Source organism: Haliotis cracherodii, unplaced genomic scaffold (genome assembly GCF_022045235.1).
Source record: "Haliotis cracherodii isolate W230 unplaced genomic scaffold, xgHalCrac1.p SCAF_36, whole genome shotgun sequence".
In the NCBI taxonomy this organism is placed as follows: Eukaryota; Metazoa; Mollusca; class Gastropoda; order Lepetellida; family Haliotidae; genus Haliotis; species Haliotis cracherodii.
The window spans coordinates 2,030,081-2,050,817 of record NW_027266293.1 but is presented as its reverse complement, the minus strand read 5'-3'; the positions used below and the strand labels follow the sequence as shown (position 1 = coordinate 2,050,817).

General features: G+C 41.6%; 1 protein-coding gene across 9 annotated transcripts in view; it reads left to right on the top strand.

The window, feature by feature from the left end:
• Nucleotides 1-20,737, top strand: part of LOC139477840 (multiple epidermal growth factor-like domains protein 6) — a 78,539-nt gene that overhangs the window by 11,213 nt on the left and 46,589 nt on the right. For 6 of the 9 annotated variants that reach the window (XM_071260266.1, XM_071260263.1, XM_071260264.1 and 3 more), the window contains 8 exons: nt 1,028-1,150; nt 5,137-5,259; nt 5,919-6,068; nt 8,488-8,523; nt 14,788-14,930; nt 15,470-15,802; nt 16,750-16,936; nt 18,426-18,551. In XM_071260266.1, the coding sequence (XP_071116367.1) occupies nt 1,028-1,150; nt 5,137-5,259; nt 5,919-6,068; nt 8,488-8,523; nt 14,788-14,930; nt 15,470-15,802; nt 16,750-16,936; nt 18,426-18,551 (1,221 nt within the window). Of the gene's footprint in view, nt 1-1,027; nt 1,151-1,566; nt 1,619-5,136; nt 5,260-5,918; nt 6,069-8,487; nt 8,524-14,787; nt 14,931-15,469; nt 15,803-16,749; nt 16,937-18,425; nt 18,552-20,737 lie in introns of those variants that run through there. The other 3 variants (XM_071260268.1, XM_071260265.1, XM_071260267.1) reach the window with 3 other exon arrangements.

The following is a 20,737-nucleotide window of genomic DNA, read 5'->3' as shown; positions in this document are numbered from 1 at the left end:
AATATAGGAATTTAAGTGTATTTTTTCTGAAATGACTTTTCGTTAAAAAGGAAATATATTTTAAGTTTCATAGAATGTCTTAAGAGAATTTTTTTATGTTTATCAGAGTTGAATAACAATCTCATTAAAACCAGATCTTAGTGCTCACTACCACTAAACAAAGATCTGAGCACATCCCTTTAGATGTCACGTCAGAGCGACCTTTCGTCTGACCAATCAGAGTATCGTTGACGAGAAAACGAAAGTGAAAGTCTGAATGCGTCTTCTAATCATGCAACTTTGGATAGGTTAACACGAGGCATTCCAAACGACGGAACGACTGATTCTGAATGCTAGACATTGTCTTGACCCATTGAGATTAACATAGGAAACAGAAGGCTTTCCATACATCTAGGCCATCTATTAGACATTCCAGAAATTTCTTTTGTTCAGTTTTCAAATTTTGTCAAAACACTTTTCAAAGCATAGTCTGGAATGGACTGTTTTGTCACTTGTGTCATAAAGCTCGAGAAAGATACTGTTGACTTCCTGTTCATAAGTCATTGCATTGGTTGGTCAAAGTTTGCGAAAGGTCATTCTGACTCTGATTTTTATGAGATTGAACTTTACAGTATTTTTCAAATATAATGTCTACTTTTTGTTGCAGTGGTGTTTGAAATTTAACATGAAGGTCAAGGGGTCCTTGTCATTGCCCTGTGATGTGGGGGGTCCCAAGATTAAAAAACTACAGGAACAAACCTCCAAGACACCAGGGCCCACTTGCAAAAAGCGATCTTAGCGCTAAGACTATTGTAAGCCAATGTTAAAGTGTGGGAGTTATGATCATCTTGGCGCTAAGATCGCTTTGTGCATGTGGGCCCCGGTGTCTTGGAAGTTTGTTCCTGTATTTTTTTAATCTTGGGACCCCGTTTATTTGTAACCTTTCTCCCCTTAATGTGGAATACTGCAGTACGGGAACATTCATTGGTCTGGAGGAACTTTTAATTATGTTTAGGTTTCAGATTCATTTGCCTTTCAAACTTTACAGATATTGACGAGTGTGAGACTGGTGACAACTGCTGTACTCAATCCTGCAACAACAACCCTGGAGGCTATACCTGCGGGTGTCAGACAGGATTCCTGCTGAACAGAGACGGTTGTACGTGTGATGGTGAGTTTATATATACCTGCAGGTGTCAGACAGGTTTCCTACGGAATAATGATGGTGAGTTTATACCTATGGGTGTCAGACAGGATTCCTGCTATGTAGAGACGGTTGTACGTGTGATGGTGAGTTTATATATACCTGCGGGTGTCAGACAGGATTCCTGCTATATAGAGACGGTTGTACGTGTGATGGTGAGTTTTATATATACCTGAGGGTGTCAGACAGGATTCCTGCTGTATAGAGACGGTTATACGTGTGATGGTGAGTTTTATATATACCTGCGGGTGTCAGACAGGATTCCTGCTATATAGAGACGGTTGTACGTGTGATGGTGAGTTTTATATATACCTGAGGGTGTCAGACAGGATTCCTGCTGTATAGAGACGGTTATACGTGTGATGGTGAGTTTTATATATACCTGCGGGTGTCAGACAGGATTCCTGCTGAACAGAGACGGTTGTATGTGTGATGGTGAGTTTATATATACCTGCGGGTGTCAGACAGGATTCCTGCTGAACAGACGGTTGTACGTGTGATGGTGAGTTTATATATACCTGCGGTTGTCAGACAGGATTCCTTCTGAACTGACGGTTGTACGTGTGATGGTGAGTTTATATATACCTGCGGGTGTCAGACAGGATTCCTGCTGAACAGACAGGCCCACTCGGCCCTACACACTGACACTAACTGATGTGTCTCCTCGTGTGTATGCAGGGATGTATTTGTCCCCAATCGGCCCTATACACTGACACTAACTGGTGTGTCTCCTCGTGTGTATGGAGTGATGTATTTGTCCCCAATCGGCCCTATACACTGACACTAACTGGTGTGACTGCTCGTGTGTATGCTGTGATGTATTTGTCCCCAATCGGCCCTACACACTGACACTAACTGGTGTGACTGCTCGTGTGTATGCTGTGATGTATTTGTCCCCAATCGGCCCTACACACTGACACTAACTGGTGTGACTGCTCGTGTGTATGCTGTGATGTATTTGTCCCCAATCGGCCCTACACACTGACACTAACTGGTGTGTCTCCTCGTGTGTATTCAGTGATGTATTTGTCCCCAATCGGCCCTACACACTGACACTAACTGGTGTGTCTCCTCGTGTGTATGCTGTGATGTATTTGTCCCCAATCGGCCCTACACACTGACACTAACTGATGTGTCTCCTCGTGTGTATGCTGTGATGTATTTGTCCCCAATCGGCCCTACACACTGACACTAACTGGTGTGTCTCCTCGTGTGTATGCTGTGATGTATTTGTCCCCAATCGGCCCTACACACTGACACTAACTGGTGTGTCTCCTCGTGTGTATTCAGTGATGTATTTGTCCCCAATCGGCCCTACACACTGACACTAACTGGTGTGTCTCCTCGTGTGTATGCTGTGATGTATTTGTCCCCAATCGGCCCTACACACTGACACTAACTGATGTGTCTCCTCGTGTGTATGCTGTGATGTATTTGTCCCCAATCAGCCCTACACACTGACACTAACTGGTGTGTCTCCTCGTGTGTATGCTGTGATGTATTTGTCCCCAATCAGCCCTACACACTGACACTAACTGGTGTTTTCTCCTCGTGTGTATGGAGTGATGTATTTGTCCCCAATCGGCCCGACGCACTGACACTAACTGGTGTGTCTCCTCATGTGTATGCTGTGATGTATTTGTCCCCAATCACACTGACACTAACAAACCATGGCAACATCATCGTATTCACGTCAACAATTTTGTGTCACACTTTTTATGCCGCTGTCAAGCCATGTTTGGGGCTGACGATGTATGAGATTACAGATTCCGATCTCATTAGGAAAAACACAAAGTAAAACATTATCATGGCAACCAGGCAGACTGTCAGTCATGAGTCAGCAATATTACAGGAAGTGAAAGGAAGCCTTGTTTAGTTTTATAGAAGTTTTATTTACTTTATAACAAGATCCAGCATTTTTCCAAAAACAGAACTTATGAAAAAGTGTAGATATCCTGATACATTTATATCACTTATGACAGTTTTTGTTACGAATCTTTGATGTTCTAAGATCATGCGAGAAGTGTATTTCAGTTTCTTGTGATGAAACAGAAACTCATTCAGTTTGTGTTGATATCCCACGATACGCTGTCAAGGACATTAGAGTCAGCAGTCTTTCACCAGAAACACAGCTCTGGGCCCGTTCCTCTAAGCGATCTTAGCGCTAAGGTGATCTAAGTTCCATACTTTACCAAAGACTTACGATCATTTTAGCGCTAAGATCGCTTTGAGGAACAGGGCGCTGTACGGTATTGGGTGAGTAAGTGAGTTTGGTTTTAGTCTGCTCCTAGCTATATTACAGCAATCTCACGGCGGGTGACATCAGAAATGGGCTTCACACATGTAGGCCTATTCATCATGTAAGTAAAATAAACGAGATGTAACTAAATTATTAGGGGATATGTAACTGACCCCCAGAGCTGTTAATTTACATTCATCAAGAGGAGGGGGCACGGGTGGCCAGGTCGTCTAAGGCGCTGCGATTCACTGTGCAGAGTTGCGTCCCTTGGGCACACAAGAAATCTATGATTATGGGTTCGAATCCCGGTTCGCCCCGATTATGTTTCTAGGTTTGTCAGCACCATACCCGTGCTCGTGGGTTTCACAGAAATGGTAAACATCTGAGACCTGCATCACTTCGGGCTTTCTTCCCACATTAAGCTGACACGCTGCGATATAACTGGAATACTGTTAGAAGCGGCGTTAAACCCAACTCACTCACTCACTCACTCATCCAGAGGACACCTCCTTTTCTTCAAGCATCTGTCTCTTCACTTGCTAAGGTCCAGTAAAAACATTATCATAAATTAAAGATCTAAAAATATTTTGGTAATTTTTGATACTTGATCTCCTATAAATATAGTTATTTTCATTAGATATATGGGGAAATAGTGAGAATGTTAGTTATTCAGGTATTGTATTATACAAATGTGTTACCATGGATACAATTACATGCATACAGAACACTGATCCGTGCCAGGTGAAACTCTGGGATGGCATTCCAGCGGAATCTCGTTGTTGTACGCCCTGACAGAAACAACTAGCTGTTAACACCAGGAAGTGGGCCCGTCTGTAACCTGATCAGTCTGTGTCAGACCACAAGACTATCAGGTGGAGGGACGAGACCCATGTTTGCCAACACGTGGATGCTGTTCCCCCTCCTTGCCACAGGTCTCGACCTACAGCGTGTAGGATAGAGCAGCTTTGCAAATGGTTATGAGATAATAATTAAACACGGCTCATTACGTCGCTCACTGCCATTTGTTTGAACTGTTGTTTCTGTGACATCTGGTCCAGATATCAGTAACTCACTCACTCATTCCAGGGCCAGAATAGGGCTAAGTTTCATAAGTATTTGTTTTCATAAGTGCATAGGTTACAATAACCAGCGCTTCAATCATTTTCTTTAACAGATGTTGCATTGGGTTGTTGATATCATAGTGCAAGGGACATAACTCTTGCTCATGGATAGAGTCATCAACTAGTAGAGTCTGCTGTAAAATCCCTATGTTTCCCAAACCTTGTTTAATTTCAAAATATGTAAGATTCATAAGATGTAGTCAGCAAAACAAGTTCAGCTCTGCATTTTTTGTCTTGCAAGTCACAATTAAGAGTTAGGACGACGGGGTAGCCTAGTGGTTAAAGCATTCGCTCGTCACGCCGAAGACCCGGGTTCGATTCCCCACATAGGTACAATGTGTGAAGCACATTTCAGGTGTCCCCCGCTGTGATATTGCTGGAATATTGCTAAAAGTGGTGTAAAACCATACTCACTCACTCACTTACAATGAGAGCTATATGTAATATTGTGTCAACTAACCAATCAAAATAAAAAAAATTATCAAGTAACATGCACAATGTGCAACAAATAGTCTGGCAGTGAGTGAGAACCCTGCCCACTCACCTACGTGTGTTATTACAATGTCACACTGAGGCCTGTGTGTCTGTTCCAGATGTGGACGAGTGTCTGTCGGACAACGGCGGCTGTGAACAGCTGTGTGTCAACTCGGAGGGCTCGTACAGCTGCGCCTGCAAACGAGGCTTCGACCTGGAGCGGGACCGACGGCGGTGTCGAGGTGAGTCATGTACACTACACCAGGAGTAGATTGCCCACTCACTTGGCTGCCACTTGCATATGAGAACTGTGAAGATCCGGGTAGAATAGGTCTTCAGCTACCCATGCTTGCTGTAAAAGGCGACTATGCTTGTCGTAAGAGGCGACTAACGGGATCGGGTGGTCAAGCTCGCTGACTTGGTTAACGCATGTCAGCGTATCCCGATTGATCGATGCTCATGATGTTAATCACTGGATTCTGTGGTCCAGACTCGATTATTTACAGACCGCTGTCACATAGCTGTAATATTGTTGAGTGCGGCGTTTAACAACAAACAAACAAAAACAAACAAAATTTACGTACAACCCTGCAGAATGGGTCCTGAAGATCTCATGCTTGTGTGTAGAAGAATCGACTAACGCGGAAACCGGGTGACACAGCTGATTGTGTGCATGCTGGGAGTGTATTGTTTAGGCTGCTCTGTATAGCTGGAATATTGCTGAATGCAGTGCAAAACAACTCACTCACTCACTCACTCACTCACTCACTCACTCACTCACTCACTCACTCACTCACTTGAATCTCATTCTTTGTAGAAATGTGCACTCATATGTCCTTTCCACGGGGTGTTGTGACTTTGTGACCTGTGCTTTACAAAGATCTGCTCTCTGTTCCTCCAGCTAAGGAGGTCCGTGTGAAGGACCTGGGACCCCAGCGAGGAGACCTGCCCTTCCCCCGCTTCGAGACCTCACCACGCCCCGTCATCCCCGTCAACGACAGCTACAACATCCTCTTGTCTCAGGAGCTGGCCGAGGCCACCACTAGCTACAGTAAGTCGTCTCATGGTTACCTCCCTTGACGCAGGCATGACAGGGCCATCACAAGTCAAACATCTCAAACATATTCAGATTTACACGAATAAAAACTACCCACTCTTAGATGTACTATTTATTTCATATTAATGCATAAAAATTAATTTGAAAAAGTAAATGTTAAAACATTTTTGTTTCGTTCTAAAAGTACTAATATCCTGAACACTTTCATTGGTTTGCTAATTTGAAATAATTTTCGAACAACTAGGTATTTATTCTGTGAACTGTTATAACTTTCGTGTTGATATCATCAATATCAACACTATCTTCTGACAACGTGTAACAGTGTTGACTTGTCCTGGCTAGATAATATGCTAGATATCGGACGTAGCGTCTTGTTGTGTAGCGTGCAGTGACATGCATGACAAGATTCAGTTGGAAAGTAAGACATATATTTCTGGATTCTGTTTATGATATGTTTTCATAGGTGGAAATGCACAACTGAACAACTAATTTGTTTAAATGTATTTTTTTTATGAAAAAATGTTCAGTTTTGCATTTCTAGTAACTGAAGGTACTTCCTCAACTGTACATATCAGTAAATGACAGATGTGTGTGTGATATTTTTTCTGTATTAAATTTCAATAAATCATACATATAAATATTGATTGACTAGATATACACAGTCCTCAAACCAAACAAGATTGAGACTATCAAGTCTCTGAAAGGCATTGAGGAAGAGAATGAACTTCTTTATTATGAGGAACGTGTTTTGGAGTATATACTTACTCCTTCATCTTCTTTGATGGGCATTTAGAAGTTGGAGTACTAAGTAAGGATAAGAATTTATGGATGAACAACTTCTTTATTACAATTAAGAGCGACGTTTCAGTGTAGGTGTTAGACTTTATCAAGCAAGTGATATACAGACTTACTTACTTACTTATATTGGAGATTTAACGTGCGCTTTCCAACTGCAAGCGTATGTCGCGCACGGGCCCGGCCAGGCCTTTAATGTGTTTCCAAAATGGGGAAAAGTGAGTTTGTGCAACCCAGGAGGGGGGCTTTAGGGGTTGCTTATATAGTAATTTTGAAATTTTGAAATTTTGAAAGAAAGACAAGAGTGGGTGGGGGACTAACTAAGGGAGCTGTGTGTGTTAGGTGGTTGTTTGATAAGGTAGTTTTGGTTTTAATATTTTATTTGGGGTTTAAATGCGACTAATTAGTCCTGTTTTAATTAGGTATATGCCTAAGGTATACAGATTGTAGTAGGCAAGTATATATGCAAGTAGGAGGCAATGCTTATACAGTAGGGTAGATATTGTTATACTGGAGTAGAGAAGCCTGTTGTGTACACACAAGGGCAGTGATGATGACCATGGGTGAAGTCATTGACATAAACAAAGGATGAAGCCAGTAATATAATCAACGGGATTATGGCTGATTGGGGTCTTTGATGAGTTGATGGTACACCAGGGGTATGTAATAGCCTTGGTCACGGTTGACTGACGGCTGAAGTCATTTGATGTTGATGGCTTCTTGTTGTTTCCTGATCTACAAGAACCTACACTGAAACGTCGCTCTTAATTGTAATAAAGAAGTTGTTCATCCATAAATTCTTATCCTTACTTATTGCTCCTTCATCATCTGATGCTGATGAAGGTGGAGTCTCATCATGGGGTGAGAGGACTGTATGTATCGACTGGGTATTGCATCTTCTTAAGATTGGTGTTGTGTTTCTCCAGACTCAGTTGGAATGAAACTTAGATGTGTTTATTTCACATTGATATTTTTATGCACTCAGTACATCCTCCACAATCCAGGGTATTATAATAATAGGGTGCCCAATAATTAAGGATGTCAGTCAACAGGTTTTGTTAAAATCAAAAGTTTAAGTGACTTGTTACTTCATCACTATAGTGAGACACAGAATATTGCTTAACATTTCATAGACATTGTAATTGTTCCATACTGCACCGTGGTCTAGTGGTAGAGCGTCCGCCCAGAGAGCGGAAGGTCCGGGGTTTGATCCCCGGCCGCGTCATACCAAAAGACGGCAAAAGATGGTACTTGTTGTTACCCTGTCTGGCACTCGGCATTAAGGGGCTAAAACAAGGACTGGTCGGCTCGGAGTCAGTATACTGTGTCTGAGTGGGGTATTCATGTTAAACTGCGGCATGGTATCTCAGTGTGCTAGCACTATAAATCGGCATCAGTCTGGACTAGTACAAGCAGCCACACACACACGTACATGCACGTCGCTATATAAGTGCAATAACCTTGGACGCGACATTAAACCCAATTTCACCTCACCCATACTGCACCAAATTAATCAAATGTAATATTTAAGCAGAATATCTCACTGCTCCTATCAAAGCTTGAGTAGTGTACATATATTGCCCTGCCGATTAGTAATGTATATTTGTTTAACTGCTAGCCCCACCCGATCTCCCCTACAATGACAACAATGTGGGTAAGTCGTGCCACGCCTTTATACCTGACTCCGGGGCACTGGTATATAACCCTACATCACTTACAATGCTTAAAGAATGGTCTTGTTTCTCACTTATTTCTAGGGAAATACAGAGGTATGCAAATTATGTTTTTTTGGTTATATTTCGATTTCCAAACCATCCAACTTAAAACACAATTTGATCAAAATGTCTATCCAAGGCTTGAAAACCTTGCATGGCATGGCTGATCAGCTTATCGTTGGAATTGGTTATGTCAAAACTTATTTCAAACCTTCAAATGGAAAATAAATAATTCAACATGTTTGAAAATAGATAACCATCTGGGTTACGGTAATCCGTGGTGAGAAACTTGACTCTTGATGTAGCATTACTCACATGTTGGAGGTAGCACGTTCTCACACTTCTCTGCTTCACTTGATGCAACCTGATACACAGGGATGTGTCAGTCTCACCCATCACACTGTCACACACTGTAGCTGCAACCTGATACACAGGGATGTTTCAGTCTCACCCATCACACTGTCACACATTGTACATATTGTTACACACACTGTCACACATTGTACATATTGTTACACACATTGTCACATATTGTTACACACACTGTCACTCATTGTACATATTGTTACACACACGGTCACACATTGTACATATTGTTACACACACTGTCACACATTGTACATATTGTTACACACACTGTCACACATTGTACATATTGTTACACATGGTAACACATTGTACATATTGTTGCACACACTGTCACACATTGTCACATATTGTTACACACACTGTCACACATTGTCACATATTCTTACACACACTGTCATATATTGTAACCTATTCTTACACACACTGTCACATATTGTAACATATTGTTTAGAGTTGTCAGTGCTTCACACAGTTAGTCATCAGCTGACTATACAGTCACACATTGTAACATGTCGTTAAAGCTCTCAACGCTATACTGTCGAACCAGTTCGACAGAGTGTGTCACTAGCTGTGTTGCTATTGTCCAACCAGTTCGACAGACGAATAGCATAAGGACATCCACAAATAAAACTCACCATATCTATTTACGAAGAAGGCTTTGTGTAAGATTTAAATTACATATGACATGCATAAATGCTCAGCTGGTTCAATATCAAAACTTTCAGTTGTGTATTTACCTCAAAAAGAAAATATTGCGAGTTTAAAAAGTTTCGGCCAAACTTCTCGGCACACAACTACCAGAAACGGTCAATGCTGACTTTGGCACTTCACGTTGAGCGGCATGCAGTCCGATATTTTCTTTATAATGTTATCATTTTTCACATTCGAAGTCGTCAACTGACTACACACATGCATATGATCCAACTGTGTCACACACAATTGTTCACACTTCTCACACACTCTGCACTGGAATCTCCGATACCACCAAATCACTTACGCCAATGAATGACAGTCACATGCTAATTGGTAGAGGACTAACATATATATCTCCTACATAGTCATGATAACCTTTTAAAACTGTTTATCAGAACCCTATCAGAAAGTGATGGTAGCAAGGTGTAGAGATAATAGTTTTAAAGCTTCAAGCCCAGTATTGCCATAGAGAACATCTAGGCAGAAGCGTGCCTAAAGATTTTTGTCTTAGTATAACAGTTATTAATAATAATAATCTTGAAAAGATGCAGTCAGGTTTTTGAAACTTGTTGTGAGCATCAGTGTAGAATATAGCAAATATTTTGTGACTATGTTGTTTGTAGGTCCCCTGACAATCTGACTAACCTATCTCTATATGCTAACACTGACACTTATTGAGGTGAACTCACTAAATACTGCCAGCTGACTTCAATACCATCAGTCAGTCTGTATACAATACCTAGTGGAGTAGGCAGACTCCATATGGCCAGTCTTAACCAGGAGCTACTGGTGTCTTGATATATAACCGTATTGCTTCTCTAGAGCGGTGATATATATCGATATTACTTCTCTAGAGCAGTGGTATATATCGATATTGCTTCTCTAGAGCGGTGGTATATATCAATATTGCTTCTCTAGAGCGGTGGTATATATCAATATTGCTTCTCTAGAGCGGTGGTATATATCAATATTACTTCTCTAGAGCGGTGGTATATATCGATATTGCTTCTCTAGAGCGGTGGTATATATCGATATTGCCACTCTAGTGTTGGGACATATATCTGAATAGCTTCTCTGAAGTGGAGTGGTGATATATATCCCTACTACCTCCTTAGAGCTCTAACCAGTGGAGCTGTGATTTATATCTATACTGCCTCCTTAGTAGAGCTCTAACCAGTGGAGTGGTGATATATATCCATCTTATATATCCATATCACTCTTACTAGAGTTGTGATGGTGACAGGGCTTGACTTGCCCTCTTTCTGTGGTTGCCGTGGTTTCATGTTAGTATTTTGTTCCTTATTGCGCAGCTGTGGACAAGAGTAAGTATACCGGAGGTCGGCGCGACCTGACACCCCTGGCACTGCATGTCTAGTTTAGCGCTCTTGTCACCATTATTTGTCATACATTGTCTCTGTACAGTCACGTGTACACTCTCTGTACACTAATGTCAGCTGTCCTACTTCAGCATCTCTATGTACAAGGGAGCTATCCCTCCAGCCCTGTTGTCTCAGGTCTTCCAGGGCTAACTCTTCTCTTCCAGGAAAACATCAAACACAAACTTTAATCTTCGTCCCTCATCAAGATCCTAGGACTTGGATGTAGACTTATTTCATTACGCTGGACCACTGTATTTTATCCTGTGTACATATTTTCTTAGTTAGTAGAGGGATGAGGGATGAGGGAAGAGGGATGAGACAGATTCATCAGGGTTGATTGGAATTTAATTCTTAAAATAAAACTTGAAAACTTAAATATAAATATGCAGACACAGCATATTTGATTGATATGTTTGTTTGCAAAGCAAGAAAATACATTTGGTCCTTGATCACTGAGGATAAGGATTGCTTCTTCAGGGCACATGACGTGAGATATTTTATGGGTGTTTCTAGCAATGCTGATTTTGCAATTATAAGTACCCCTAATACCCCAGATGTCTATGAGAAGGATTGTGATCAGATACTGGGTACTTTTTTTGGAGTTTCCTTTACTCCTCCTGAGACAGATACTCAACAAAAATTATATTGTCTAGCATCTGCTCTCCTAGCATCTCCTGTCAAATGCCCACCCATTGACCTGTATCAAGTTTGTCTGGTTATATGCCCACCCATTGACCTGTATCAAGTTCGTCCTGTCACAAGCCCAAGCATTGACCTGTATCAAGTTTGTCCGGTTATATATCAAGTTTGTCTGGTTATATGGCCCTTCATTGACCTGTATCTAGTTTGTCCGATTATATATCAAGTTTGTCTGGTTATATGGCCCTTCACTGACCTGTATCAAGTTTGTCCGGTTATATATCAAGTTTGTCTGGTTATATGGCCCTTCATTGACCTGTATCTAGTTTGTCCGGTTATATATCAAGTTTGTCTGGTTATATGGCCCTTCATTGACCTGTATCTAGTTTGTCCAGTTATATATCAAGTTTGTCTGGTTATATGGCCTTTCATTGACCTGTATCAAGTTTGTCCGGTTATATATCAAGTTTGTCTGGTTATATGGCCCTTCATTGACCTGTATCTAGTTTGTCCGGTTATATATCAAGTTTGTCTGGTTATATGGCCCTTCATTGACCTGTATCTAGTTTGTCCGGTTATATATCAAGTTTGTCTGGTTATATGGCCCTTCATTGACCTGTATCTAGTTTGTCCGGTTATATATCAAGTTTGTCTGGTTATATGGCCCTTCATTGACCTGTATCTAGTTTGTCCGGTTATATATAAAGTTTGTCTGGTTATATGGCCCTTCATTGACCTGTATCAAGTTTGTCCGGTTATATATCAAGTTTGTCCGGTTATATGGCCCTTCATTGACCTGTATCTAGTTTGTCCGGTTATATATCAAGTTTGTCTGGTTATATGGCCCTTCATTGACCTGTATCAAGTTTGTCCGGTTATATATCAAGTTTGTCTGGTTATATGGCCCTTCATTGACCTGTATCAAGTTTGTCCGGTTATATATCAAGTTTGTCTGGTTATATGGCCCTTCATTGACCTGTATCAAGTTTGTCTGGTTATATGCCCACCCATTGACCTGTATCAAGTTTGTCCGGTTATATGCCCACCCATTGACCTGTATCAAGTTTGCCCTGTCACAAGCCAATGTATTGACCTGTATCAAGTTTGTCCGGTTATATATCAAGATTGTCTGGTTATATGCCCACCCATTGACCTGTATCAAGATTGTCTGGTTATATGCCCACCCATTGACCTGTATAGAGTTTGCTCTGTCACATGCCTATGCATTGACCTGTATCAAGTTTGTCCGGTTATATATATCAAGTTTGCCCGGTTATATAGCAAATTTGTCTGGTTATATGCCCTGTATCAGGTTTGTCCATCCTGAACTTTTATAAGACAATGTGTAGACCTGTATTTAGCTTATCTGGTGTTGTGTTATAAGCCCATCTATCTTGTCATCAGTCCACCTGTATTAAGCCCACTTTGTATCATGGTGTCCTGTGTCCTGTGAACCTGGTGTCCTGTGTCAGACCTGCAGGTGTCTTGTTATAACCCTGCAGGTGTCCTGTTATAACCTATTATAACCTGCAGGTTTCATGTTATAACCATACAGGTGTCCTGTTATAACCCTGCAGGTGTCTTGTTATAACCCTGCACTTGTCCTTTTATAACCCTGCAGGTGTCCTGTTATAACCTATTATAACCTGCAGGTTTCATGTTATAACCATACAGGTGTCTTGTTATAACCTGTAATAACCCTGCAGGTGTCTTGTTATAACCCTGCACTTGTCCTTTTATAACCCTGCAGGTGTCCTGTTATAATCTATTATAACCTGCAGGTTTCATGTTATAACCATACAGGTGTCCTGTTATAACCTGTTATAATCCTGCAGGTGTCCTGTTATAATCCTGCAGGTGTCTTGTTATAACCCTGCAATTGTCTTGTTATAACCCTGCAGGTGTCCTGTTATGACCTGTTATAACCCTGCAGGTGTCTTGTTATAACCCAGCAGGTGTCCTGTATAAGCTCGTCTGTGGTGTCCAGGACGTGCCTGATGTCAACTGTCTGTCCAGGCTGTATATTCTCATGTTTCATGTGTTTTCTCAACTCGCTTCATCGTCGCTGGAGAGACATCCAGAGTGATGTCCCCTTGTTGCTTTAATGTTCTGCCACTCTCTCGGTATTCCCTTTGTCAAATCCTAATCTGTCTCCATTCTTGTTTATACTTAACATATGTCTACTACATTTGGTAACAACTATATGAGAAAACACAAACATGGCAAATTGTATTTATTTTATTTTTAACATTAAAATTTTGTAAAGGCAATTTCAGGAATAATTTCATCATATTCTGAAGTATCTGTTTAACGATGGTAACTACTGTGAAAAGAGATGAAGTCGTATTAAAGCTGATCTAAGCATTACATAAATAACATGTTTGCAAAGTCCTGGCAGCCAGTGTTACTGAATCACTGGGACATTTGTCAGATACTGTATTCGACGTAATAAGCGCCCGGGGCGCTCTCAAAATTAGAAATAGGGGGCTCTTATAAGAATATAATTTTGGTGCAAAAAAAACAGATTTGAAAGATCTTAATTTTCGTAGTTTTTGCTAAACGCCTGAAATGATCCAAAAGAAAAGTCTGTGCGTACCATATCGGACAGATATATTTTCCAGAATTTGATTGCCCATAATTAAGGGGGCATAATACACATGAGTGCGTAAAGTCTTATGTACATTGATCAATCGGAAGGGGTGCTAATTGGGATTGTTCACTAGCCAATATATTAGCAAATATCACCGTGGGCACTTATTATGTTGAATACGGTATACAATTTCCTTTAAGGAATATTTTGTTAAAAGAACTGTTTTCAAAATAGTCAATAAATATAAAAGAGAAAAATGACATTGAGAACACAATTATTGTTTGCTGTGAGACAGTGACAGAGAAGTATGCAGCGTTGGGACATAAACTTTGTTGGATTAGTAAAAGTTTTATTTCTATTTAACAACTCTGACAATTTTAATTTAAGTTTGATGATATTAATTTTTGAAAATATTTTGTTTACAGTGTCATTGTGTTTCATATATGAGTTGAGAAATGGCTTGACAAGTAAATCAGTTTATCGCAGGATGTGACATATTTCCTCCAACTGACCACAATGTTGTCCCCCTCCAGAGTGTATCCCCGGGTCCTTCGGCCCCAACTGTCTGCTCACCTGCACCAACTGCCTCAACGGCGCCAAGTGCAACGACAAACAAGATGGCTGCCAGTGCACAGCAGGATGGATCGGCATCACCTGTAACGAGTCTTGTCAGGAGGTAGGTACTACAGAAGTACAAAATTTCCTGTAACATGTCTTGTCCAGAGCTAGGTACTACAGAAGTACAACATTTCCTGTAAGAAGTCTTGTCCAGAGCTAGGTACTACAGAAGTACAACATTTCCTGTAAGAAGTCTTGCCCAGGGCTAGGTGCGTGAGTGAGTGAGTATGGTTTTATGCCGCTTTTAGCAATATTCCAGCAATATCACGGCGGGGAACACCAGAAATGGGCTTCACACATTGTACCCATGTCAGGAATCGAAACCCAGGTCTTCGGCGTGACGAGCGAACGCTTTAACCACTAGGCTACCCGACTGCCCCTGCAAAATTTCCTGTAATAAGTCTTGTTCAGAGGTGGCTGGTACAAAAGTACAACATTTCCACATTACTGGAGAGGTCAGACTGAAAATAATGTCCAGATGGACTACATTGCCATGACACTAATGTTAGTTCTTGTAATCATGTGACAAATAATCACAAACGTTTTAAAACCAGGAAAATTGAAACTCATCTTCCTGCATCACTGACATGTTTCCAGGGTAACTATGGCGACGGCTGCAGCAAAATGTGCACCTGTGAGAACAGCGGCACCTGTGATCATGTGACAGGCAAGTGCATCTGTCCACCAGGGGTCGCCGGTGACCGATGCCAAGATGGCTGTCCACCTGGATACTTTGGTGAAAGATGTGACAAGATGTGCCCCAAGCCGTGCACCAACGGCTACTGCAACCGTGTGTTCGGCTACTGTGAGTGTGACCCTGGCACGTACGGCCCCGCCTGCAACCAGCCCTGTCCCTCCTTCACCTGGGGGTCCAACTGTTTGGAGCAGTGTGACTGCAACACTGAGTACACCAAGAAGTGTGACCCAGAGGTATGTGATGTCATCCCGAGATTACTATTGTCAGTACATAGATCAGTGGTATGACCCCATGGTCAGTAGAGTCATGTCGTGCTCAGTGGTATGACCCCAAGGTCAATAGTGTCATGTTGTGTTCAATGGTGTGGCCCTTCTGTATGTCATGGACCCTGAGAGTACTGTGACCCTGACATTGGTATTTTGACCTCAAGTTAGATTGTGTGACCTAAAGAAGGTACTTGCTATCCTGGTTACCCAGATTGACCTATGGACACACTGTTTGACCAAGTATGAATTACGAATACATAGACTGACTCGGCATGATCTAAAGATACTTTACATCATCCAAGATACATCTCTGTCATACATTCACCCACTCAGGGCAACTTTACATCCTTTGTCATACATTCACCCACTCAGGGCAACTTTACATCCTCTGTCATACATTCACCCTTTTAGGGCAACTTTACATCCTCTGTCATACATTCACCCACTCAGGGCAACTTTACATCCTCTGTCGTTCATTTACCCACTCAGGGCAACTTTACAACCTCTGTCGTACATTCACCCACTCAGGGCAACTTTACAGCCTCTGTCGTACATTCACCCACTCAGGGCAACTTTACATCCTCTGTCATACATTCACCCACTCAGGGCAACTTTACATCCTCTGTCGTACATTCACCAACACAGGGCACCTTTACAACCTCTGTCATACATTCACCCACTCAGGGCACCTTTACAACCTCTGTCATACATTCACCCACTCAGGGCAACTTTACATCCTCTGTCATACATTCACCCACTCAGGGCAACTTTACATCCTCTGTTGTTCATTTACACAGTAAGGTCAGCGGGCAAGCCAAGTGATTAAACGTTAGAAGTCATTTCAAACTCTATTCACTCACTCACCCACCATTACTCCTGTCTATAAATATTCCTGACACCCTCCTCATCCACAGAATGGCGACTGCTACTGTAAGCCTGGTTACCATGGTGACCAGTGTGGGTTCCAGTGCCCGCAGGACAGTTACGGACCCAGCTGCAGCAAGAAGTGCGACTGCCCCGCGGACACTAAGTGCAACCACGTGACTGGTTACTGTCTGCGTGACTGCCCCTCCGGCTGGTTCGGCCAGCGCTGCGATGAACGTGAGTACTCACATACAGGTTGTTAATGTTATATGCGGAATAATTATCTTTTCGTTGTGTTCAATAAAAAAAGCTTCAAATCAATATACTGTAAGATTACATTATTCATAGTTTGTGAAAAAAATGGTTTCCTATTTCAATTCTTTTCTAACGGCAACAATCTCAGTGTTGTGGAACATTATTGAGAGCATTAAATTTCAATACCATGAACAGCAGTGGGAACTTGATTGCTAATGGTGGACACTTAGGACAACACATTGACGACATCAGAGTTGCTTCCAACCTGCCTGAGAGTATAGTCGGATTAATGTCACATATAGTCAGATTAATTAGACTATATAGTCAGATCTAGTTCTCTAAAGCATGCAATCTCAAACTAAAGCTTTCAGTAGTGGAGTATTTTGCCTACATGTCTCTTTGTCCTTAGTTCTTTTGTTTTGCCATATTTGTTTCTCACTGTCAGTTGGAGTTTGTAGTTGTTGTAGTTGCCACGGAGGCTTAACTAACTGTAGATGTCACAACTCAATTAAGAGGTTAACCCATGACGATCCGGGTTAGAATAGATCTTCAGCAACCCATGCTTGTCCTAAAAGGAGAGTTGTAAAAGGCGACTAACGAGATCGGGTGGTCAGGCTCGCTGACTTGGTTGATGCATGTCTTTGTATCCCAATTGCGCAGAACAATGCTCATGATCAATATCACTATATTGTCTGGTCCAGACTCGATTATTTACAGACCGTTGTCATATATAGGCTGAATATTGCTGAGTGCGGCATCGAACAACAAACCACAACAACAACATTTGATAGATATTACATCTACTAAGCCCTTCATGTCTCTTGACATCAAACATCTTGACACAAGTCAATAAAGTTTAAACGTCTGAGTCTGATATTGTATTTATCATCAAACAGTAACAATCAGTGGAATTTGAAAAACCCACAGCAAACCAGCTTCAGTGGCAGAGAGATTAAGGATGTCATTTGGTTGATGACTTCACAATGGTCTGCACTGAGCTGGAATTTCTTAGGAGATATCACTTAATCTCACCAAAGCGATATTTCCTGTAGAAGCTGGTTGTGGATGATCTGCGTTCAAAGCAGACTTATTGTGATTTATGTCTACAGAATATTTTGGAACAAGTTATCACACATACTGAACATGCTAGAGTTTACAAAATAACCATTTTCAACCTTTGGTTAGCTGTGTAGTGACAGACCAAGACCCAAGTTACCTCACGCTTAAACTAGTTTTGGGAGCTTACTTAAAATATAGATCAGCGTCATATAGTCGGAATCTTGCTCAGTGCATTGTTAAAACAAACGTACGATAAAACATTCTTACATATATATTGTCATATATCATAAGCATTGGTAAAAAGACATAGTGTGTCTTAGGTACAATAACTCCAACTGACAGTGCTCTTAGATTTGATCCATCTAGAGTTATCCCCCTTTCTTTTCCTGGCATGCTCTGTTCCCGCCTACAGCATGTCCTGGCGGCAAACATGGGGAGAACTGTTTGCTGACGTGTGACTGCGGGGGCAGTCTGTGTGATGCCCAGACTGGCGTGTGTTCGTGCAAGGCTGGTAAAACGGGCAAGAAATGCCAAGAACGTGAGTTTCACATGGAGGCTGAGGTGATAGTTAAAATCGTTGTGAAATAAGGGGTAATGACAGTGATGCATCTATTCATGAAGTCCTCATTCCATTACCTCAGTGCCTCATGCTTGTCTACTTGTGGGGTTTAGGTCAGAATGGGTCCCCAGTACCCCATGCTTGTCTCTCTGTTGGCAATCAGGTCATAATTGGTCCTCTGTGCCCAATGCTTGTCTCCCTGTTGGGATTCAGGTCAGAATATGTTCCCAGCACCCCATGCTTGTCTCTCTGTGGGCAATCAAGTCATAATTGGTCCCCAGTGCCCAATGCTTGTCTACCAAAGCAGAGTAGGTCCCCAGTACCCCATTCTCATTTTCCTGTAGTGATTCCCAATCAGAGAAGGTCCCCAGTATCCCATGCTTGTCTCCCTGTTGGGATTCAGGTCAGAATATGTCCCCAGCACCCCATGCTTGTCTCTCTGTTGGCAATCAGGTCATAATTGGTCCCCAGTGCCCAATGCTTGTCTCTCTGTTTGGATTCAGGTCAGAATATGTCCCCAATGCCCAATGCTTGTCTCCCTGTTGGGATTCAGGTCAGAATATGTCCCCAGCACTCCATGCTCATTTTCCGGTAGTGATTCCCGAGCAGAGAAGGTCCCCGGTATCATACACATGTCTCCCTGTTGGGATTCCAGATCAAATTTGGTGACTGACATCCATCTTGTTTATCATAAATGGTGATTAAAGTTAGAGGATGCAAACGGCTTTACATGTGACCATCAAAAACCATCCAGTGTGTCATCTCACCCTGATGGTGGGGTTCAAGTCTCACTGTTGATAAATGGTTTGCCTGCTCCAAAAGTATTGACGGACCATGGTCATGAGATGTAGTGCCCCTCTTTCACTCACTCACTCACTCACTCACTCTGACTACGCGATCCGAGCATGACAACTCTCCCTCCAGTTTCTAGCTGCAGTGTAGACTAGCTGCTCTCAAACCCTTTGAACAGACATCAGTTCAGTTAACTTTAGCGTGAATTTTTCTTTTTCGTTTGAGTACTAATCAACAAAATACAATCCCGCAGTTCTGCAAGTCTACAATCTACAGTTCTGGACAATGATCTAAGCTCCACATTAGGACCAAGATACACAACAGTCATAGCAATACATTGTGAAGACCCGTGAAGATTCCGGGGTAGAATAGGTCTTCAGCTACCCATGCTTAGCGTAAAAGGTGACTATGCTTGTCATAAAAGGCGACTAACGGGATCGGGTGGTCAGGCTCGCTGACTTGGTTGATGGATGTCATCGATCCCAATTGCGAGGACCGATGCTCATGATGTCAATCACTGGATTATCTGGTCCAGACTCGATTATTTCCAGACCGCCGTCATATAGCTGGAATATTGCTGAGTGCGGCGTTAAACAACAAACAAACAAACCAAACCAACATTGTGAAAAAAATGAATTGCAAATAATTCCATGGCATTTGATTGACTAACAAAACAATTGTTTTTCCATTTGTTTCCATTAACCAAAACAAATTTGGATTAATGTTTATACCTCCATAAACGCAAATAATATACATAATAATAATCATCATAAGTCCATGTGACAGGTCATAACATAATCTTTGCATCACATTGTTGAATGATTCTGTGTTCCCAAGTATGATCCAGCTTCATTTACAAAAGATTTACAAAAGCATGAAAAAGTTAATTCTAGAGACCTTGAAGTAGAATTGACGAAGCATCACATTATGGATAAATTACGATCATGGTAAGTGCATGAACTACATGCCTTACAACAGATACCGTATTTTCTTGAGTATAGTGCGCACTTTTTTTTAAAAAAACACAGAAGGGGGTGCGCATTATACACAAATTAATGAGTTGTGATGTTTTTTCCTCCATGGAAAGACATTACCGTGAGCGCGTAACACCGGAAATACCATGTCAACAAATCCACACTGAAGTTCGCAAATTAGTCATGTAATTACACTGTCTGGCTAAAAAAATTGTTCTTTGTATATCTGGACTTATGTTTGTAATTTGTTTTATTAATTTTATTCAAAATTCCTTTTAATATTGTTTTAATTAATTTCGGCAAAATTTTGTGTGAAGCAATCGGAAGATCGCACAACTCACCGTTATTAACAGCAACCACGGTCAGATTACTGCTATTGACGCCTTGAAACATGTCTGG